We start from the raw sequence: 20,921 nt of genomic DNA, 5'->3' as shown, positions 1-20,921 counted from the left end.
AAGCAGTTATTGTCAAACAACCATGTTTCAACTTTTCTCTTTCGTCGTCTTTATGTCCAGTTGGCGATACAGTGGACATCAACAGGCTCCTATCGTCAAGCGTTCCTGAAATGCGAAACTCGCCCGGTCTCAGTCGACGTAACCATGTCACCAGAGTTCAACTACGGCCTCCGAGACCCAAGCTGAGCTCTCGACCGATCAGCATGCCGGCAGAACGGCTTCTCAACCTCGCCAAGGTGGACGAATGTAACGTGAAGAACTCCGCAGAGCAGGATGACAACCACGGTCGAGATCCCGTCATCGAAGAGGTGTCCGAAGAAGAGAAGCCCAAGTCCAGAGCGGGAAACCATTATAGGAAATCTTACATCGATACGCAGACTCTACGCCGGACGTGGGATAAGCAATATAAGCATCAGGAGATCACTCCAAAGACCTTCATGAATACAACCAACTGTACTGCCGATTCCGGGTCAGATGACGCCGCTGTTCATAGCACTCCTCTCACGTCTTTGTCTTTCTCAGAACACACCAAAACGCCCACCACAGTTCTTGCTAACAGACCCTACACCATTGCTGTGAGGCCTGGGCGGACTTTACGTAGAGAAGGAAACGTTAGCGAATACTGCCCCGTTCCCACAGCCTTCAGGCCTCCCAGAACTCTGCAGCCTCCTCCTGGAACGTTCTACAAACCTCCAGGAAGCAGAACCAAATCTTTAACAGAGGTTGAGCTTAAGTCTATTAGAGCAACCGCAAACAGCACTGAGGAAGAAGAGGAAGATGACGACGATGAGGATGAAGAGGAGGAAGGGTTTGGGGTGGAAGTCTCGGTGGATGAGCCCGAGCCAGATTTGGAACCGGAACCATCGCCAGAGTCCGATGCCCACAATACAGACCCACTTCCTCTCCCCCAGTCTCCCAGCTCCAGTACGGAGGAGCTCGGACAAAATGAGACCAAACCCGTGTACCAGAGACTCAGATCGCGTCGTATGCAGGATCTCGAACACAGGGAGGCTCATTTTGTTTGAGATATGGACACGTGTGAGTCAGTGAACGGGGAACAACCAGGAACGTCATCCTAGGATGAGGGGATGCTCAGTGGGTCCAGGGGGCCTGCTTGCGACGGCCTTGTTTTGTATATGTGGAAATATGTTTCCATAACTGTGAAGAGATCCAAGGATGTGTTGTATATCTATATATTAATATATTCTGCATCTGCTGTTTGTAATAATCAAACAAACCCTTTGGACAAGAATTTTTACACAGTATGCACTTAATGTTTTTTTACTTTATCACATCACTTATGCACAAACGCAAGGTCAAAACAACCTGTTTTTACATTGTAACTCCAGAACATCACTGTCACTGTGCAATTTCATTTACACTGTATATGAATTTTTTTGTTGTTTAAAAAATATATAAATATATATATTCTGTGTATTTCTGTATTTTTTTATGTTTCACATCAAAACCAAATTGACCAAGCTGTTACAGTTGAGTATCGTCACTTTATTGTAATCATAAAATGCACTTATTAGACTTGGGAACCACATGTTTTTTCGCTACTGAATTGTTGCTCTACATGCAGTGTTAATTTTGTTATTCAAGAACAACAGACGGATGTACAATACAGAGGTGTTTTTTTAATTTTTGTCTTGTTTCTTTCTTTTTTTTTTATACAAAAATGTTCATGTTGTTTTTTAGTCTGTTAATAGAGTTTTCATTTTTTTTGGCCCATATGTATTAAGTGTTCATATACTATTATAACAGTTTGCCCAAAGGTTTTTTATTATTATCTTTAATGGTTCATATCAACAACAACTGAAATGTCATTATACCCAAAACAAGCAAATCAAGCCAAAGCAAGTGCCTTTGTTTATAGGAGTCCACTGACTGGTTGTCCAACATGAATTAGCTGGTCTAAATCACATTTTAGTCCAGTTTAAGACTCAATCAGTGTCTTTTGTAAATGGCACCCATGTATCTGATGTGATGATGATAAATTGATTACTGCAACAGCAAGATGTCTTACCTTTCTTCAAGTGTAAAAACAGGTACATGTGAGAATACACACTTGTAACTTATTAAAACCACAGCTGACGTCATATTTGATTTCATGTTTTTTACTTGAAATTGCTCTGATAAATGCTTTTCAGATTGTGCGACCCTCATTATGTGCATTTTTAAGCTCTATTCCTAAATTTGACCTATATGATTATTGTTACATATAAAAATTCTTTAAATATGATTAGCACTGGTTATTATTGGTCCTTATTTATGATCATAGTAGTGCATCCTGATAGCATTTTATATACTATTTTATTTGTTGTAATGGTAAAGATAATTAATTCTGAGAACATATATGTAACATTTTGTTTTTAATGCTAATACTAAACAATGGCCATTGTAATGTTTTGAGAGTTTTTGCATGAATGAATCACCTAAAATATAGTTATATGTGTGTCGCCATTGGGGCATGTTGTCACAACTGGAATTTTGGTGAAATTATCTTTTTCCTTTTTTTTGTAGTCTTTAATACTTTGACTTAAAGGATTGGATCGCATTGGAAAGGTCACACGTGAAGTAGGCAGAAGTACCAACCCAATGTTTACAAAGCTAGATAAGACCCTTATTCCTTGGCTGGGATTGTGTAGAGCCCTTTTAAGAGCATTGAAATTTGCAATTTGGAACTTCAACCCATTGGCTTCCATTTAAGTCCACTAAAGAGTGTTTTGAGGACGCGTCATCTATCACCATATTAGCGGCACTGAACATAAACAATGCCAGTAAACTGAATAAAACTTGCATATTTTGCTGATTACTGCTGCTGAAAATTGTCAATTATTGTAATGTTTTGAGCTGTACTAATCGGTCGGACCGGAAAAAAACATTTGGAGTACAATAGACTGCCAAAAGTTATAACAAATCAAGGAGAAGAAACAGTCTGAGGAACAAAAGGCGTTTGTGGTTGGCCAAACTGAGCCAGGATTTCCAGGGCAAGAATCCTGATAACATTTGTGTTTGTTTTTATCATTTCTGGTCAGGTAGCCCTGGTGAAAAAACAGCATGTGCTGGTAGGTATGTTTTGATGCTGGTTTAAGCTGGTCCTTTGCTGGTTTATGCTGGTCCTTGACCAGCAACATGACCAGCATAAACCAGCAAAGGACCAGCTTAAACCAGCATCATATCATACCTAACCAGCATCCCAGCATCAAAACATACCTACCAGCATATGCTGTTTTTTTCAACAGGGAGGTGAAATATTAGGTGAAAATCTTAATACTGCTCGTATGTATCTTTACCACCTATTAACTTTAGTTTGTCAAAATAAAACGCCCTTTCCTGCTTTCTAAGTCCTTCTCTATATGATTTAGCAGCTTTTTTTCCGTGGTTTACACAGCATAACTTAGAAGAACAACATATTCAGAAGTACATTAATCGTGAAATCCATGCCATTGTTTACATTTGAGTATCGCCAATATGGCCGTGCATCCGGGTAACTGATCAAACCCTCTACGGAGAAAAATCCTGGAATGTTTTCCTCAAAAACCTTCTTTTCGACTTAAGAAAGAAAGACATAAACATCTCGGATGACATGGGGGTGAATAAATCATCAGAATTATCAGCTTTTATTTTGGAAGTGAACTAATCCTTTAACTTGCCCCGGGGTACACAATATATAGTATATCCACCACTAGTAAATGAGATTACATTTATAATTCTATATATTCCCCACCAGTTGGTTGTTAGTTAGGTCACGGGTCCAACAAAGCATAGACTGGGCACAGAGCATTGGCTCTTTCACTGGTGAAAGCAGCTTAAATCAATCAGATTAGAAACCCGCTTTGCATTTGCAACAAACTTACAATCAGCCAAGTGAGATGCCCATGAGCCTCAGCAGATGTAAGCGTAAAAGAGCGTTCTTCTCCTGAGGTGAGTTCTTCCTGTTTAATTATGTTTTACATGTGTCTTATAGCTGTTTCCGAGTGAATGGTGATTGGGTGTTACATAAAGGAGCATTCAGGCCTGTTATGTAAGAGCACTGTGTTTGTCTCTAACATGCTGAACTGTATTGACAGCCCACACAATTCATTACTTGTCTCATTATGTCTCATGATTGGTCTTATGATATGTGCAGATACACTTTTAACTTGTTTCTTAGCCACTGTGTTTATTTTTAAACTTTCTGAGGGGTAGAAATCAGACACTGATTTGGTTGCTACCACATCCTACATGGCAGCGGGTTTTTATTTGCCCTTTTGTTGTTGGGTTGCTTATTTGGGGCTTGTGAGGCAATTTTCTGTCAAACTGTTTAGGTGTAATATATATGAAGTGTTATGTGGATTCTTAGGATGGGATTAGACCACTGGTGCATTTGACGCATACATTTCTTACATTAATCAGACATGCATCTGTGTTTGAATATGTTTGATGGAGATGAAATGTCTGTGAGTGTCTTGTCTGTGGTTGTTGTGGTTGTCCAGGTAGGCCACCTGTATGTGACCCCCTGTGGGGGTGAAGAGCAGCGGTCATGGGAACCAACAGCCAGGTGCGGCTGCTCCTCTGGAAAAACTGGACTGTCCGCAAGAGACAGAAGGTGAAAAGTTCAGCTTGTTTCCTCACTCTATGCATAGAAAAACTGGAAATGAATGCATTTCATTGACCAAAAGTAAATTCCAGTCATGTTATACAATGAATATGGGTTAAGATTTTGTTCTATGACTCAAACAGCTTCATGTGACTAGCTGGATACAACTCAAGGGTTTTGTACGGTATATATTCACCAAAAGGATCTGTCTTTACTGTCATCTTAAGCATTTCTAATGTATTTCCTACATTTTCACACTAGACGCGGCTCTTTATGGAGATTATGTGGCCTGTGGTGCTCTTCATCGGACTGGTTTGGCTGAGAAGAGCAAACCCCCTTTACCGCCAACATGAATGTATGAATGCCTAAAGACAATTTTAATGTTTAGAATTAAATACATTTGTAATATATATTATTTGTATATATTTTATATATATTAACATTTACAGAATAGTTTTATTTTATACACACACACACACACACACACACACACACACACATAATATAATATATTTTATATATATATATATAACTTTATTAAATATTAGTATTTATTTTTAATTAATTTATAAGTAATAATTATTTTTATAACATCTATTATATATAATTTAATATCTTTAAATGCAGTTTAATTTTATTTTATAATGAATGAATAAATAAATAAATATTTATTTTCATTATTTATTTTTACCTTTATTAATTTTGCCTTTATTTTATACCTTTCTAATAAAAAGTGGGTAGATATTAATTAGTAAGTATATAATGTGTAATTTAAAAAAAGTTAAGTATAGTATATATTTATTTTTATAACATTTATTATATATTATATAGTATTTAATATCTTTAAATACATTTTAAATATATATACATGCATACATACATTAAATAAATGTATATGTATCTGTATAAGTAAAAATAGTATATATTTTTATAATATTTATTTTCACAATATCTATTATATATAATTTAATATCTTTAGAATCATTTTTTATAATTATATTTAAAATTATTTTATTATATAAATAGATAATATACACTACCGTTCAAAAGTTTGGGGTCAGTAAGACTTGTAATAGTCTTTAAAGTAGTCTCTTATGCTCATCAAGGCTGCATTTATTTGATTAAAAAAAAAACAAAAAAAAAAAAAACAGTAATATTGCAAAATGTTTTTTACAATATAAAATAATGTTTTTTATTTTAACATACTTTAAAATAGAATTTATTCCTGTGATGAAATGCTGAATTTTTATCAGCTGTTACTCCAGTCTTAAGTGTCACATGATCCTTCAGAAATCATTCTAATATGCGGATTTATTATTAGAATGATCAGTGTTGGATAATATTAACAGTTGTGCTGCCAAATATTTTTTGGAACCTGTAATTTTTTTTTTCAGGATTCTTTCATGAATAACAAGTTTAAAAAGTACAGTGTTTATTCAAAATATAAATATTTTATAACAATGTAAATTATTTATTATTAACTTTTAATAAACTTTTAATTATTAACTTAATACATCCTTGGTGAATAAAAGTATTAATTTCTTAAAAAAAAAAAAAGAAACAATAAAAATGTACTGACCCCAAACTTTTGAACGGTAGTGTATATATATACATTTATATATGGTATTGTATAGTACATATTTTCATAATATTTATTATAAATGAAAAATGCCATTTAATATCTTTAAATATATTATTTATACACAACATTTCCAGTGTCATTTTCAAAGAGCAGCAGCTCCCACTAATGTTGGCTGATGTTTGTGATGCTCCTTTGTTGGCAATAATAACCAGTTTTCTCGACCTCAGGCCACTTCCCAAACAAAGCAATGCCCTCCACTGGCATCCTTCCATGGATCCAAGGGATCTTCTGCAATGCCAACAACCCCTGTTTCCAGCACCCAACCCGTGGAGAGTCTCCAGGCCTGGTGTCCAACTACAACAACTCAATGTGAGTTGATTTCCATGTACAAACAGCTACTTGAACTAGTCCTCTCTCATCTAACACACGCTCACCCCTCTCTATTCAGACTGGCTCGTTTTTGGGCGGACGCACAGGAGCTGCTGTTCGAAGATTCTGAGTTTCTGCAGTTGGGACGGTTATGGCGAGAACTCATGGCCATGAGCAACTTTATGGACACCCTCCGGACCAATCCTGAAGTGATCGCGGGTCAGCAAACCTTGGTTTCCCAGGCGTTCCTTTGTTGTTTACACCGCTCTATCAGATTACATCACATGCTCAATCTGCCTTGAAGAGGTCCTTTCATGGGGAATGCTAAGAAGCTTATGCTCGTTCCATACTATTATTTTTAGAGAAGGCACTTCCATTTGTTTACCTCTCGACGGGACACACAAATAGAAGTTGTCTAGGTTTGAATCAGACATTCCTACGCTGATAGCCCTAATGGGCTTGTCCTCGCTAGAAAAACAAACGCCTGTGGCCATCAGAGGAATGTGATTGATTGTCCTCTGGTGCTCTTTTTCAGAGCATTATGGAGAATGAACTTTTGGTTCCTGGCAGAAGAACATGTCTTAAGCTCAGTCCTACGTGCGACAAGTTGCATTCGAAGTACTAACATCTCCGTAACCCTTGAGAAAAAAGGTCTATGGCTTGGTTTTTGTGTCGTGTGAAAGAGTCTCTGGCTCCTCTAGGTTCCTGGCACTGATTCACACCAGAATCTTTCTCTTCTGTCATTCCCTCTTCTCGGTTTCTTTCAAAAATAAGCACAGAGAGAGCAATATCTTGGCCAAATTTCAGCAGGCCATGGATGCCTGGCATACCAGAGCTGTTGTCTATCTGTTCGCCTCATCTGAATGATTGTCATGTTGCTGAAATCCTTCCAGCTGAGCATCTCTTAAGTGTTGAAGTGTCGCGTTCTTTCATCCTGTTGAAATTCTTCACTCTGGCATCCTTTTTGTTTACTTCGTCTGCAGGTCGAGGTGTGAAGGTGGAGGACATTTTGAAGGATGACGAAACTCTCACTTCGTACCTGCTCAGAGATGTTCCTCTCACAGAATCGGTCGTAGATCAGCTGGTCCGTGCACAGATCCGCCCTGAACAGGTAACCAGTGCTGGTTTAAATTATTAGAAGCAGAAAATTGATTTTTCCCCATTAAGTCCACTTGTTTGTAATTCAGTTTCCAAAAATTTGTTTTTGATGAGTTCTTTTTGACTCAGAGGCCCCCATTGTCCAACACAATATTTGATATTTGACGTTTCTGCTGTGAATATGATAACGCTGTTAGTTTTAAACTTTTTATTAACAGAAACTGGGAGTGTTAATATATTACATATATTACATTTATATTAATAATATATTTAACAATTTGTTTTGAGGTTAAAGATTCTAATTTTAATGTTTCTCAATAAAAATAACCATTCTTGATTTTTTTTTTAAATTTGTTTTTTCAGTTTTAATTAAATATACATGTAAAAAAATAAATATAATGCTAAAAAGTTTACATTTTTTTTTAAACAATAATAATTCAATACCACTGTTAAATGATCTTTAGCAAAATGAATATTGGTGGATTTTTGTTTTTTTTTTTTTTTTATGAATTTAATGTATTTATTTAATTTAAGACTTTAAAAGTCTTTTGCTAATCAATATTGATTGGATTCTGGTTTAAGTGTTTTTTTAATTAAATTAAATTAAATTTAAAGTTAAAATTAATTTTAATTTTAATTTATTTTTTTTAAATGGCCTTTAAAAGGATTTTTTTTAGAATTTAATTTAAAGCTTTAATTTAATTTCAGTTTACTTTTTAAAATGATCTTTAGCAAAAGAAATATTGATTTGTTTTGTTTGTTTTTTGTTATTTTGTGCTTTTAAATGTTTTTTTTAAATTGCATTTAATTTAATTTAATTTTTTTAAATGATCTTTAGCAAAATGAATATCGATTTGATTTTGGTTTTTAGTGTTCTTTTTAATTAATTTATTTTTTTTATTAAATTAAATGTAAGGTTTTATTTTAATTTAATTTAAAGTTTAAATTTCTTTTAATTGTAATGTAATTTTTTTTATTGATTTTAAGCAAAATAAATAAATTAAGTATTTTTATTCTTCTTCTTTTTTTTAGAAAATATTAATTTAATTTAATTATTGTTTAATTTTTTTAAACAATCTTCAGCATGGTTTTACACTGGTTTTTAGTGTTTTTTTAAATACATATATATTTTTAATTTAAGTAAATTTAATTTCATTTAAAGTTTTAATTAAAAAAATGTAAATGATCTTGAGCAAAATTAATATTGATTAATTTTGGTTTTTAGTATTTTTTTGTGTGTGTTTTTTTTAATTAAATAATTTTAATTTAAAGTTTAAATTAAATTTACAGTTTTGATTTCATTTAAGTTTAATTTAATATTTAATTTAATTTTAATTTTAGACAAAATAGTAGTAATTTATTAAGACATAAATTCAGTATCTGCTTTGTATTGTTTAATATCTATAATATGAAAAAAATGATTGTCTCCTCTGTATTTCCCAAAATTGTAATATGGGTGCGTCCTTAATTAGCACTATATACAGGATGTCTCTGAGATCTCCGAGAGGTCACTGACCTGTAGCGTCCTTTTTTGTGATTGTCTAATTAAGTCGTGAATGATAAGCAGATTGACTTTGCCGCCGAGACAAAAATCCATCTGCTTTCTATGCATGTAAATAGACTTTGTTGGTGGACTTGAATGTCTCTGTTTGAGACTGATAGAATTTTGGCTGGTCCTCAAGTGCCCGTTTGTTCAGCATCACACTGCATGTTTGGGTTTCTCAGCTCTCTGTACGGACCCTTTGTGATGTATATATTAGTCATCCCAGGCCCCTGTGAGTAATCAGACCCCCAACCTAAAGCAGAACGACTCTGGTCAAACCTGGCCCCCGTGTTACCCAACCCTCAGATTCTTTGCGGGTTTATTTTCCAGTGCGAACAAAGCATGGAAGGTGGTTTGCACAAGACCACGTCTCCTTTGATCTTGAGGTCAGCGTTGAGGAGCTGGCTTAGAGGAAGTGATAGTATGAACACTAGAACATCAGGGTCTGAGTCACTTTCATATGGAAATGTAAGGGAGAGGAATGCAAGGCATTTTGAAGACTTTCTCAGAGGTGCTGCCAGTCAGCCAGCAGGGGCATACAGAGGAAGATGGAATGTTCTGGTTGGATAAGTCCTTAGCTACTAATGAAACGGAGAAACAGAGGAACACAAGGAGAATGAAAGCTGGATGCATGAAGCTGGAGGTTTTCCAGTTGGGTTTTTGCACACTGATTTGGAGTCATGGCTTGCATCCATGCTTCATCTCATTGTAAAGGCAATGAGACACATTTAGGGTTTAAAACATAAGGGAATCAAATGTGGAGGAGAGATATATAAGTATGAAATAATATGAATTATATACTGTGTATACACCATTCAAAAGTTTTAATTCAGTAAGTGTCATGCTCACCAAGGCATGTGCATTTATTTGATCCAAAAATACAGTAAAAACATCTTTACAATTTAAGGGTGACATATCACAAAAATCTGACTTTTTCTGTGTTTAAGTGCTGTAATCGGGTCCTTGGTGCATCTACCAACCCAGAAAATGTGAAAAAAAAACCAAACAAGTTCTTTCCCAGCTGTTTACCTTCACAGACATAACTGACTGGTGTGTATTTGACAGTTTAAGCGCAATAAGACATGAAAGAGAACTTAGTTTTGTACTCACATGCCGTGTGACAGCCGCTTTCTGTGCGTTCGCTTTGCATGTGTGTGCTTAGAAAACCCAATATCAGAGATTTAAACTGATATGGATTTAAAACCCATGATTTCAATGAGATAGACATGATCAAATCAAAACCAAACAGATGTTTTTGGCACAATATCTGAGGTACGAGTTGTAAAGGCAGAGCTCTGTCCTGGAAAAGTGGGTGGGGAGCAGCAGCTCATTTGCATTTAAAGAAACATGCATGAAAACAGTGTGTTTCTGCTTTCATTCAAAATAGGTGTTTTCAAAATGATAAATGAATAAGTAATCTGTGGGGTGTTTTTAGCTGAAACTTCACAGACAGCTTCACTTCTGATGACACCTGAGACTTATATTGCATATTGTTTAAAACGTCTTTAAAGAAGTTTTTTTTTTCTTTAAAACAACTCTATTTTAAAATATTTATAGATATAATTTACAATGTTGAAAACAGTTATTCTGCTTAATATTTTTGTGAAAACCATGATTTTTTTTTAGGATTCTTTGATAAATGGAATGTGAATAGCAAGCAATATTATAAATCTCTTTAGTGTCACTTTTGATCAGTTTAATGTGTCTTTGCCGAATGAAAACATTAATTTATTTTAAAAAATCCTAAACCCAAACTTTTGAATGTTACAATTTTTTTCTACGGTATTAAAATTGTGAACCTGGGCCACAAAACCAGTCTTAAGTAGCACGAGTATATTTGTAGCAATGGCCAAAAATACATTATATGGGTCAAAATTATTGTTTTTTTTTTTCTTTTATGCCAAAAATCATTAGGATATTAAGTAAAGATCATGTTAAATGAAGATATTTTTGTAAATTTCTACCATAAATATATCAAAACTTAATTTTGGATTAGTAATATGCATTGCTAAGAACTTCATTTGCACAACTTTAAAGGTGATTTTTCTCAATATTTACATTTTTTGCACCCTCAGATTCCAGATTTTCAAATGATTGTTTCTCAGCCAAATATTGTCCTATCATAACAAATCATACATCAGTGGAAAGCTTATTTATCTCAGTTTCATAAAATTGACCCTTATGACTGGTTTTGTGGTCCAGGGTCACACTTATGTATGACATATATATAAAATTCTATTATGTGTCACCTATATATTACACACATGTGACGGACAATTTAAAAAGCATATGGATTATGTAAATATATATGTAGTAATGTATATGCAGCAGATATTATAGTCTAATGGCAGCAGGCAGCAACACCTCAGAAGTGCTCCAGGATGTCTTGGGATGTTAACAATTTCCACCAATTTTGTTGCCATCCTCTTCTGCGCCCCTTCCTTGAGTTGAAATGCTATTCCACAGGGAACCTGATGGTATTTTATTGTAGAAATATTTGATGAAGGTTAAGCACAGTTTACATCTTGCTACCTAAACTGCGTTTGTCTGTTTATGATTTTTTTTTTTTAAGCTGTGTGCTTATATGAGAAAAATTAGCAAATTTTCAAACCTGCTGGTGAAACACGTTAGTGTTGCTAATGCTGAAATGTGACCCTGGACCACAAAACCAGTCATAAGTAGCATGGGTGTATTTGTAGCAATAGCCAACAATACATTGTATGGGTCAAAATTATTGATTTTTCTTTTATGCCAAAAATCATTAGGATATTAAGTAAAGATAAAATATCAAAACCAATTTTTTTACTAGTAATATGCATTGCACAACTCTAAATGCGATTTTCTCAATACAGTATTTTGATTTTTTTTTTTTTTACACCCTCAGATTCCAGATTATTTCGACCAAATATTGTCCTATCCTAACAAACCATACATTAATAAAAAGCTTATTTATTTGTTTATTCAGATAATGTATAAATCTCATTTTCAAAAAAATTGACCCTTATGACTGATTTTGTGGTCCTGGATCATATGTCTTTCTAGTGCAGCCAAGGCATGCTAGCATAACATGAAAAGTAGCCTTGATGCTAATAGCGTTGGTGTTTAATTTTTTAAGCACCAGTAAGAGCCTCAGCCAATCAGATCACCTTATGCCAATACACTAGTGCAAAGGTTATCACATTTATGCTACACCAGAAAATAGTCCAAACTGTATGTGATTGGCTGTTGTCACTATGACGGTCACATCCGTGCGAAGCTTCAAATACGCCCTACGTCAGGCGTCGATGGTGTGAACGGGACGTAATGTCTTCAGTCATATGATCAAGTTAGTATAAACTACTAAAGCATTATAGCAACTCATTGGTATTTTAGTTTTGGTATTTGTTTTATATTAACCCTAGACTAAAGCATGATATTTTATGCAACACTCTTTACTGTCTATTTTTTGTATTCCTGAAATATTTTACTACTGCTGAAAGTTTAAGTCCGGCTCAGACTAACACAACAGCATTAACTCCCCTCACCTTTTAATCTTTTCTGTTTATACTGTCTGTCACTCTCTCTCTCAGTTTGCATATGGAGTTCCTGATCTCCGTCTGAAGGACATCGCCTGCAGTCAGACTCTTCTTGAGCGTTTCCTTATTTTCCCGAGCCGTTGGGGCCTGTATACCGTGCGCAATGCCATGTGTGTTCTCACCCCGCAGCGTCTTCAGATCATTGAGGACAAATTCTACGCCAACCTTGACTTCTTCAAACTTTTCCGCTTGGTCAGTCTACTTATACACTCAGTAAAACCAGTAATAATATCTGTAAATGTTGGAAATGGGTTTGGGTGTAGAGGAAATGCTGACTCAGATAGCTATGCCAACTATGAGGGAAGTCATATCAGCGCTTGTTTTGGGTGGAGGCAACAAAGAATTATGGGTCAGAATTTAGTACATACTGAAATAACCAGCTTGAAATGAAAATTCTGTCATTTACTCAAACCTGTATGAGTTTCTTTCTTCTGTGGAAGACAAAAGAAGATATTTTGAAGATGACAAAAATACCTTAAATGTCTTATTGTTCAACAGAAGACCGAACGTCATACAGGTTTGAAGTTATGGCAGAATTTAGATTTTTTTTTGCTCAACTTGAATGCAGTCAAAATGTGTTTTTGCATTAAAAACATATTATGTATATCAGTGGATTTAGCAAAATGCAAAGTCTGAAGACACATTTTTTTAAAAGTTGAACTTTTAATTTGAGCAGTGTGTTTTAGAACACGTTTTTTTGCAACGTGTGCAAGATGTTGTAAAATACGTGAAACGCAATGATCAAACATGTTTGTCTAGTGTATGTTTACATAGAAAAACTATGCAATAGCAGCATAGCTTAATGCAAAAACAGGTTCTGTGTCAAAAGTCCCTAAGCCTGCATTAAATTCCATGCAGGTCTTGCCTGGTTTATGACGGTCTAGCATGTTGATCAGCAAAATGATGCTGGTCAAGCTAGGGTACAGGGTGCTTAAAGTGAACGTGAATTTGACTTTTTGAAATTGAAGGCTTGGAAAACCCTCGAAAATAGGAATATTTTTGAAGAGGTACTTGGAAAAGTGCTTGAATTATTGAAAGACAGTGTATCTGATCTGTTAAAGATCTCTTGATCTGGAAAGCATCTGCTGTGTACAAACGTCTGACAGACATCTTTTAGATGTCAGTTTTACATACATTGTAAGTCATAAACATCTTAAAGACGTCCAATATACGTCTATTAGACATCTGATAGGAAACTTTTCACACAAAATTCATGCAATTTTAAAAAACATCCTACTTTTTTTGCTTATTACAGTTAATGTGAGAAAACAATTGAGCTAAGCAAGTAGTAGTACTGACAGTGTCGTGTAAACATGGCTGAAGATGCGAAAAGAGGAATAGATGAACCAATTGAATAATTTATGCTGGAACCACTCTGACTGATTCAAACTCATGACTTTGATTATTAATTTCAAACGATTTACTAGCAAAAACCAGATTAAATTAAAAGAGCCATTCATTTTCGAATTTTGACATCACTTGTAATGATTTTAAAAAAGCACGTAGTGATGGGTAAAACAGAGCTTTTCAAAACTCCAAATCATGCATCGCAAAATGGTTCCGAAGCGTTCCAATCAGATTGCGTATTGCAAATCATATGATTTAGATCAGAACGGGTTTGTGAATCATTTAGCGAATTGAATGAATCAAATCAAATGATTCGCGATTTGAAGTCCCGATCTAAATCAAGACCATGGGTGGCGAATCATGTGATTTAGATCTGAACTTTGGAGCGGAATCTTTTGATTCAAATCGAGATTTCAGAGCAATTTCAAAATCTTTTTTTTTTTGTTTTTCTTAAACAGTAGAAAACATCAAACCATTAATACAGTACAGTTATATAAAAAAGTATACACAAATACATCCCATAAGAAAATTATTTGTGGTTTTACTATAGTAAAAGTGTAGTATACTTTGTTAATGCTTTAGTAGAAATACTTTGCATGTGCTTCACTGTATTTTTGCCGTTTCTTATTAGTATACTTTTATTTATATATTTCTCTTGTTTTAGACTTTTAATTGGAAGACATTGTTTGATAAGTGAGATCTCTGAATGAAGTCCTTGAAAATCAAAAAAGTGCTTGAAAGTCCTGGAATTTCATTTTACAGTATCTGTATATAAACCCTGCCAAGCTGATTGAGTTAGTATCCTAGTATCCTAGTTAGGATAGTTAAAAGGCCTGATTGGGTTACTTTAGGTTTAATTTATAATAAAAAAAAAAAAAAAATTTTAAGAAATCTTATATTTGTGCTTATAAATATTACAAAAGACTAGGAACTCATGTTCAAAAATATATATAAAAAAAACAAAAAAACAACAACATGTATTTTTGATTTTTAAAACTTCTTTTTTCACTCTTTCCAGTTTCATTTTATTATCATTATTCAAATTCAGTCATTTATAAATGAAACTGAATACAGGAAGAATGATGATAGCAACAGTAAGTGTTCATTTTTGGACTTCCTGTTTGATCAAAGCTTCTGAATTTTTGTAGAATTTGTAACAAAATCCCACACACCCTTCCTGGTTGTTCTTGGTAGTTTATGGTTTCAGAATGAGCGTGGGGAGAGGACAGAGGGGCGTTAGCCTGAGTCACCAAATCGGTGTTAGTGGAGTGACCCGACTTGGCCTATTTCAGTAATGAGATTACAATCAACACACTTCTGCTGGACTAAACCCTGTGAGAGCTTTAATAATAATGCTGAGAGTCTATATTGAATAACAAACTTTATCCTTTATGAACACATTAATGTTTATTCATTTTTATTTGATACCACTCATGACCTCTGTGATGTTGTTAACTGTTTTTGTCTAAATGTCAGTCATAATAGGCAAAAATTGATGGCTAGGACAAAATAAAACATGTTAGAAGTCGGTTCCTTAGAATTAGAGATACGAAAAAGTCTGATAGGAAGGATGTCTCATATTTGGGTTGCTTCTGTGACACCCACACGACATTTCCTGAAGCTGCTCCATCCTGATCCATTGTAAAGTAGCTTGGATACGGTTCCTGGGGCAGCCCCTGGAAGAAACGTTATTTCTGGAAGTGTTACATCTCGGAAGACAGGATGTGAGCAACACGCATTTCCAGAACCCTGCTTTGCAGCTTCAGCTAAATTGATTTGGAAACAGTTTAAAATGTTAGTTTAATGTGTGGCATTTATTTTATATGTATATGTTTTAGGCTTAAATGTAACCCAAACAAATCCTGTTTCTAACAATCCTGTTGTAATTGTTAGAATAGGCAAGGATCAGCAATCTCCATGTAAAACTGATCGTGCAGACCAAACCGTAAGTTGTAGAGACTTGAAACTTGGAGGGATGGTAGTATTCACACCGCCTACATCACCACCAAGGCTCGCCCCAAACGGCCTGACGGGGGGCGCTAGAGCGATCAAAAGTACAAAATCGCACCTAACTCTTAAACCGTCAGTCGCAGACTCAAGTGTCTTATGTTGTTGGAATCTTTGGATAATGCGGGACAAAACAGATGCCTCAGATTTAATTGTGAGCTTGACGAAATTTCGGGTATTTTGGATTTTTTTTGAAAAACCCTACTTTTGCAAACTAGTCCTAGGTTTTTTTCACCCGATCGGAATCAAACCAGTGCAGACAGATTCTCTGGAGAGTGAATATTGGAAATTATCAAAAAAAGTTGAACTTTCGAGTCACCGTTGCAACGGGACGCCAAAACGTTCGAAAGGGGCAAGGCTGTGAGAAGTTTAAAAAAAATATACAAATTTTCAAGGGAGTAAACGATTGTACGTTGTGCCCTTTTTCGCACATACACATGATTTTCATATCATATTATAGAATTCCTCGTTCCAGACAACTTTGCCTCTGGAACCACTGTAAAAACCCTACTTTTGCGAACTAGTCCTAGGTTTTTCATTCAATCACACAATTTTCTGGACTCTTTAGGTCAATAATTATCAAAAAAAGGTTGAAATTTACCCTTCGTTTAGAAAAGGGGCCTGTGCAAATTTACCCAAAATCCTATAAATCTTAAATTAAAACTCAAAACTTCACAAAACCTGGTGAGCACATGCAACAGGTGATTCTTAACAAGCATGCAAAGTTTTAAGGAGATCGGACCACAGCTGGCGCTATAACAGTCATAAATGTAAAAAAAAAAGAAAAAAAAAAAAAAGAGATTTCTATCGTGAATTACCTGGCTTTGCCAAAAATGCTTTTTAAATCCTCGATTTAGTTGGTTACAGACTTGCTACATAATGTCTTTTCATATGTGCTTAAATGCCTTAAAGCTTGCAGTGTATTTATTTTTACTGTTGTATTTATTGTTACTATTTATTTATTGTTGCTTGTATTCACTTGCTTGCACACAATCTGTCAGTCATTTTAGATTTTGATACTTAATCCTGTAAAGTCCGACATATTAAAAAAAAAAAAAAAAAATTCATAAAAAATTGTTAAAAAAAAAAAAAACAATTTGGTCAACTATTATATTTCTTAATGAAATGTTTATTGAAAAAATGACTGTTACAGCATATGAATATAAGCATTCCTTAACAGCCTGATGTATCATATTTGATATTTACATTTCAGTAATCCATAAAAAAGAGGGAAATTTTTTAAATGATAATAAAAGACCTTTCATTTGCTAAAAAATTTACTTGTTGACTGATAAAACATTGGAAACAATGACAATTTGTCTTTTTAAAAAATTTCCTGTTGCCAGAAAACTTGTTAATGTATTGAATGTACTGTACATCTATCCGTCTATGCCGTCGACCTTGATTAATATAGATGGTCTCATTTCCTTCTCTCCTCTTGTTTCCCAGCTTCCTCTGGTTCTTGATAACTACTCCAATGGACTCGACCTGCACTTCTGGGCCCGACATTTGCCTGCAGTGTCTGAGAAGCTGAAAGCGGTGCGTATGAGGCCCTTCAAAAGTTCATCTGTATTTTTAGCCATCAGGAAATCACAGTTTCCTCCGCTCTGCTTTTTACGCAAGCATACGGATATGGAGATATCACTCCCGTGTTCTGCGGAAAGCTAATTCCGGCTGCTTCTCAGTCAGTTTGTCGCTGTAAATAAATCTGAGGTTCATGTGCGATTAGTTTGCAGGTAAGGGCATTTTGTACCATGCTGAAACAGAGAGGAAACGCCTCATGGAGAGTAGACGTCAATGTCTGATGGTAAAATGGTGTCCGTGTGCCTAAAGCTCTACGGTGAGGGTGACTTCCTGTCGGTGTGGCTGGTCTTTTGTCTGTTGCCCGGCTGAGGGGACCCCGACGCCAGTTAGTCATTTTCCGAATTCCTTTTCCTTCATGTTCTCCGTGCCGTGGGGCCAGATGTGCTGGGACCAACGTGATGGAAGAACTCTAGGAATTTACAGTCTCCTGTTTCCAAAAATATTCCTTTTTATTAACATGTGCGGAAGCAAATATGTGTTTTGCAGAACATGCTGGCTGTTTGACGGTGTTTGAATGTTCTCAAAGCGCTGTTTTCCCTCTCTCTTCACCTGCTGTAGTATCATGGACCCCAGAGGCTCAGATTATCTGTTTGGTATCTGTAGGCTTTGACGTGTTTTAGTTGAAAGGATAATGGATTTTCCCACCCAGGGGGATTTTAGTTTGGTGCCAAACGGTTTGGTTTGCTTTTTGACTCTATGACAGACTTGAAATTCATACTCCAGCTTTTTGTCTGCATTGGAGCAACAAAAAAAGTCCCAGCAAAAAAGTGTGCCCATATTTTGATACTTGCTGAAAAACGACATTTGCAAGTTTTGTTTTCTACAATGTATTGTAGGTAAATAGATGGGGCCTATAAAATCCATTATTCCACCCAAATTCATTTTTTTCCCTGTTTTTTGTTTTGTTTGTTTTTTGTTTTGTTTTGTTTTGTTTTGTTTGTTTTTCCCCCAATATTTTTTTTTTCTGGACTGTTTTTAATTTTGTGTGTGAACTTTTTTTTTTATAAAAAATTTCTAGACTTTGTTTTAATGGGTAAATCAAGAAATATTAATCAAAAAGCATTTCTTATTCATTTTTTTATTATTAATTAATTTCTTATTAATTCTTATTAATTTTTTTAATGGACTCTTGTTTTTTGGTTTACATTTTTCTAGACTTTGTTTTAATAGTTAAATCAAGAAATATTAATCAAAAAGCATTAATTGAATTCATGAAACATACACAATGTAACACAAATTTATTAAAATTTGAACAAAAATTATATTTTTAAGGCCCTATGAAATCTGTTTTATTTTTTCCCAAATTCTGTTTTTTCAGATTTTTCTTTATTTCTTTTCTGGACTTTTTTTTTTTTTTTTTTTTTTTAATTTAAATTTTTCTAGACTTTGTTTTAATGATTAAATCAAGAAATATTAATCAAAATTGAATTCATGAAACATTTATTAAAAGTTGAACAGAAGTTATATTTTTAAGGCCCTACGAAGTAATTACATTTTTTCTCAAATTCTGTTTTATTTATTTATTTATAATTCTGTGTTTTTAGATTCCATTTTAATGGTTTAATTACATTTTAATCATCAGTAAGCATCTGTAATTTATTTATGCTATTTTAAAAAATACTTTATTCTCATTTTATTTATTTATTTTATTTTTTTCAGATTTTTTTTGTTGTGTGTTTAGATTTTTCTGGTAAAAAAAATAAAAAAATAAAATAAAATTATATAAATGCATGGTTTGTTAGAATAGGACAATATTTGTCCAAGATATAACTATATTTGAAATATTGAGAAAATCGCCTTTAAACTTGTCCAAATTAAGTTCTTAGCAATGCATATTACTAATCAAAAATTAAGTTTTGATATATTTACTGTAGGAAATTTACAAAATGTCTTAATGAAACATGATCTTTACTTAATATCATAATGATTTTTGGCATAAAAGAAAAATCGATAATTTTGACCCATACAATGTATTGTTGGCTATTGCTACAAATATACCCATGCTACTTATGACTGGTTTTGTGGTCCAGGGTCACATATAAAAATTATGTTTTTAGGAAATGAAACACATTTATTTTAATTAAAAATGTATCTTTTTTTCTCAACAGTTGTTTGAAAGACCCAGCTCTCAAGACCTGTTGCAAGTGGTTTCTCCATTGTTTCGATCCCATGAATCTCCATCTTTCAGCCAATTCATGGCCGCCACCTCCAGCTTGTTCTGTGGCTACACAGGAGAGGCCTTTTCCAGGGTCACCTCCTTCAACTGGTACGAGGATAACAACTACAAAGCCTTTTTGGGCATCAACAGCACACGGGGAGAGGGAAAGTACAACTACGATCACACGGCCAGTGAGTACCATACCATACATACGTTTCAGACCGATGTGGAAGAAAAGCGGAGAAGAGAATGTTCTCGTGTTTCTTACATTTCCACATCTCTTTCAGCTCCATTCTGTAATGACCTCATGAAGGATTTGGAGTCCAATCCGGTCACAAGGATTGTGTGGAGTTCACTCAAGCCTTTCCTGATGGGCAAAATCCTGTACGCTCCCGATTCCCCCGCTGTCAGACAGATCATTAAAAACGTAAGAGAAAAGCTCTTCTTTGACTACACGCACACCTGGAACAACAGTAGATGAGTGCATTAATGCAACAGCTAATCTCGCTCCGGGCCTGTCAGATAAATCAGCACATTGCTGCAGACATGTCAGCGGGTTAGCTAGAGGGGAAATGACGCAGGTTTAACAGGTTCCCATGGAGGCTACGTGTGTTTTAGGAGCACTGCAGAACATACGACCCAGCTGACTGGCTTTTGCTCCCTTGAAATCTTATGTAAGCAGGGCTGCAGGTTTTTCGGCTGGGTGCTTTGCAAATGAGTTTCCTCTCTTAACACTACTGGTGTACCCTTAGCATTCCTGTAGCTCAGAAGGCCCTAGTAACCAATGAAAAATACCTTAAAAATAAGAAAATTTATGTTTTTGAAATTTTCTTATGCTCACCAAAGCTGCATTTATTTGATCCACAGTATAGTAAAATATTATTTTACTTTACTTTATTTGAGATATTATTACAATTTCAAAAGAACTGTTTAATTTAATATACACTAGCAGTAAAAAGTTTTTAAAAAGATTTTTAATGTTTTTTTTTAAAGAAGTCTCTTCTGCTCACCAAGCCTGCATTTATTTGATCCAAAATACAGCAAAAAACAGTAAAATTCTGAAATATTTTTAT

The 20,921-nt window shown here is 34.6% G+C and overlaps 2 protein-coding genes across 6 annotated transcripts in view; both read left to right on the top strand.

Annotated features, from left to right (window-relative positions):
• The window catches only part of arhgap29a (Rho GTPase activating protein 29a), a 54,974-nt gene extending 52,872 nt beyond the window's left edge, over positions 1-2,102 (top strand). For all 4 annotated transcript variants that reach the window (XM_051098152.1, XM_051098155.1, XM_051098154.1 and 1 more), the window contains one exon: positions 61-2,102. In XM_051098152.1, coding sequence (XP_050954109.1) covers positions 61-1,025 — 965 coding nt within the window. In that variant the 3' untranslated portion in view covers positions 1,026-2,102. The remainder of the gene's footprint in view (positions 1-60) is intronic.
• A 1,683-nt stretch (positions 2,103-3,785) lies between these two features.
• abca4a (ATP-binding cassette, sub-family A (ABC1), member 4a) overlaps positions 3,786-20,921 on the top strand; it is a 46,368-nt gene continuing 29,232 nt past the window's right edge. For both annotated transcript variants that reach the window (XM_051097898.1, XM_051097897.1), the window contains exons 1-10: positions 3,786-3,930; positions 4,482-4,594; positions 4,847-4,940; positions 6,395-6,536; positions 6,616-6,755; positions 7,520-7,647; positions 12,747-12,944; positions 17,556-17,645; positions 19,799-20,039; positions 20,136-20,275. In XM_051097898.1, coding sequence (XP_050953855.1) covers positions 4,529-4,594; positions 4,847-4,940; positions 6,395-6,536; positions 6,616-6,755; positions 7,520-7,647; positions 12,747-12,944; positions 17,556-17,645; positions 19,799-20,039; positions 20,136-20,275 — 1,239 coding nt within the window. In that variant the 5' untranslated portion in view covers positions 3,786-3,930; positions 4,482-4,528. The remainder of the gene's footprint in view (positions 3,931-4,481; positions 4,595-4,846; positions 4,941-6,394; positions 6,537-6,615; positions 6,756-7,519; positions 7,648-12,746; positions 12,945-17,555; positions 17,646-19,798; positions 20,040-20,135; positions 20,276-20,921) is intronic.

The sequence above is a fragment of the Labeo rohita genome, chromosome 24, assembly GCF_022985175.1.
Source record: "Labeo rohita strain BAU-BD-2019 chromosome 24, IGBB_LRoh.1.0, whole genome shotgun sequence".
Lineage (NCBI taxonomy): Eukaryota > Metazoa > Chordata > Actinopteri > Cypriniformes > Cyprinidae > Labeo > Labeo rohita.
Note: the sequence above shows the minus strand (reverse complement) of the source record. Positions and strands in the feature narration are given on the sequence as shown.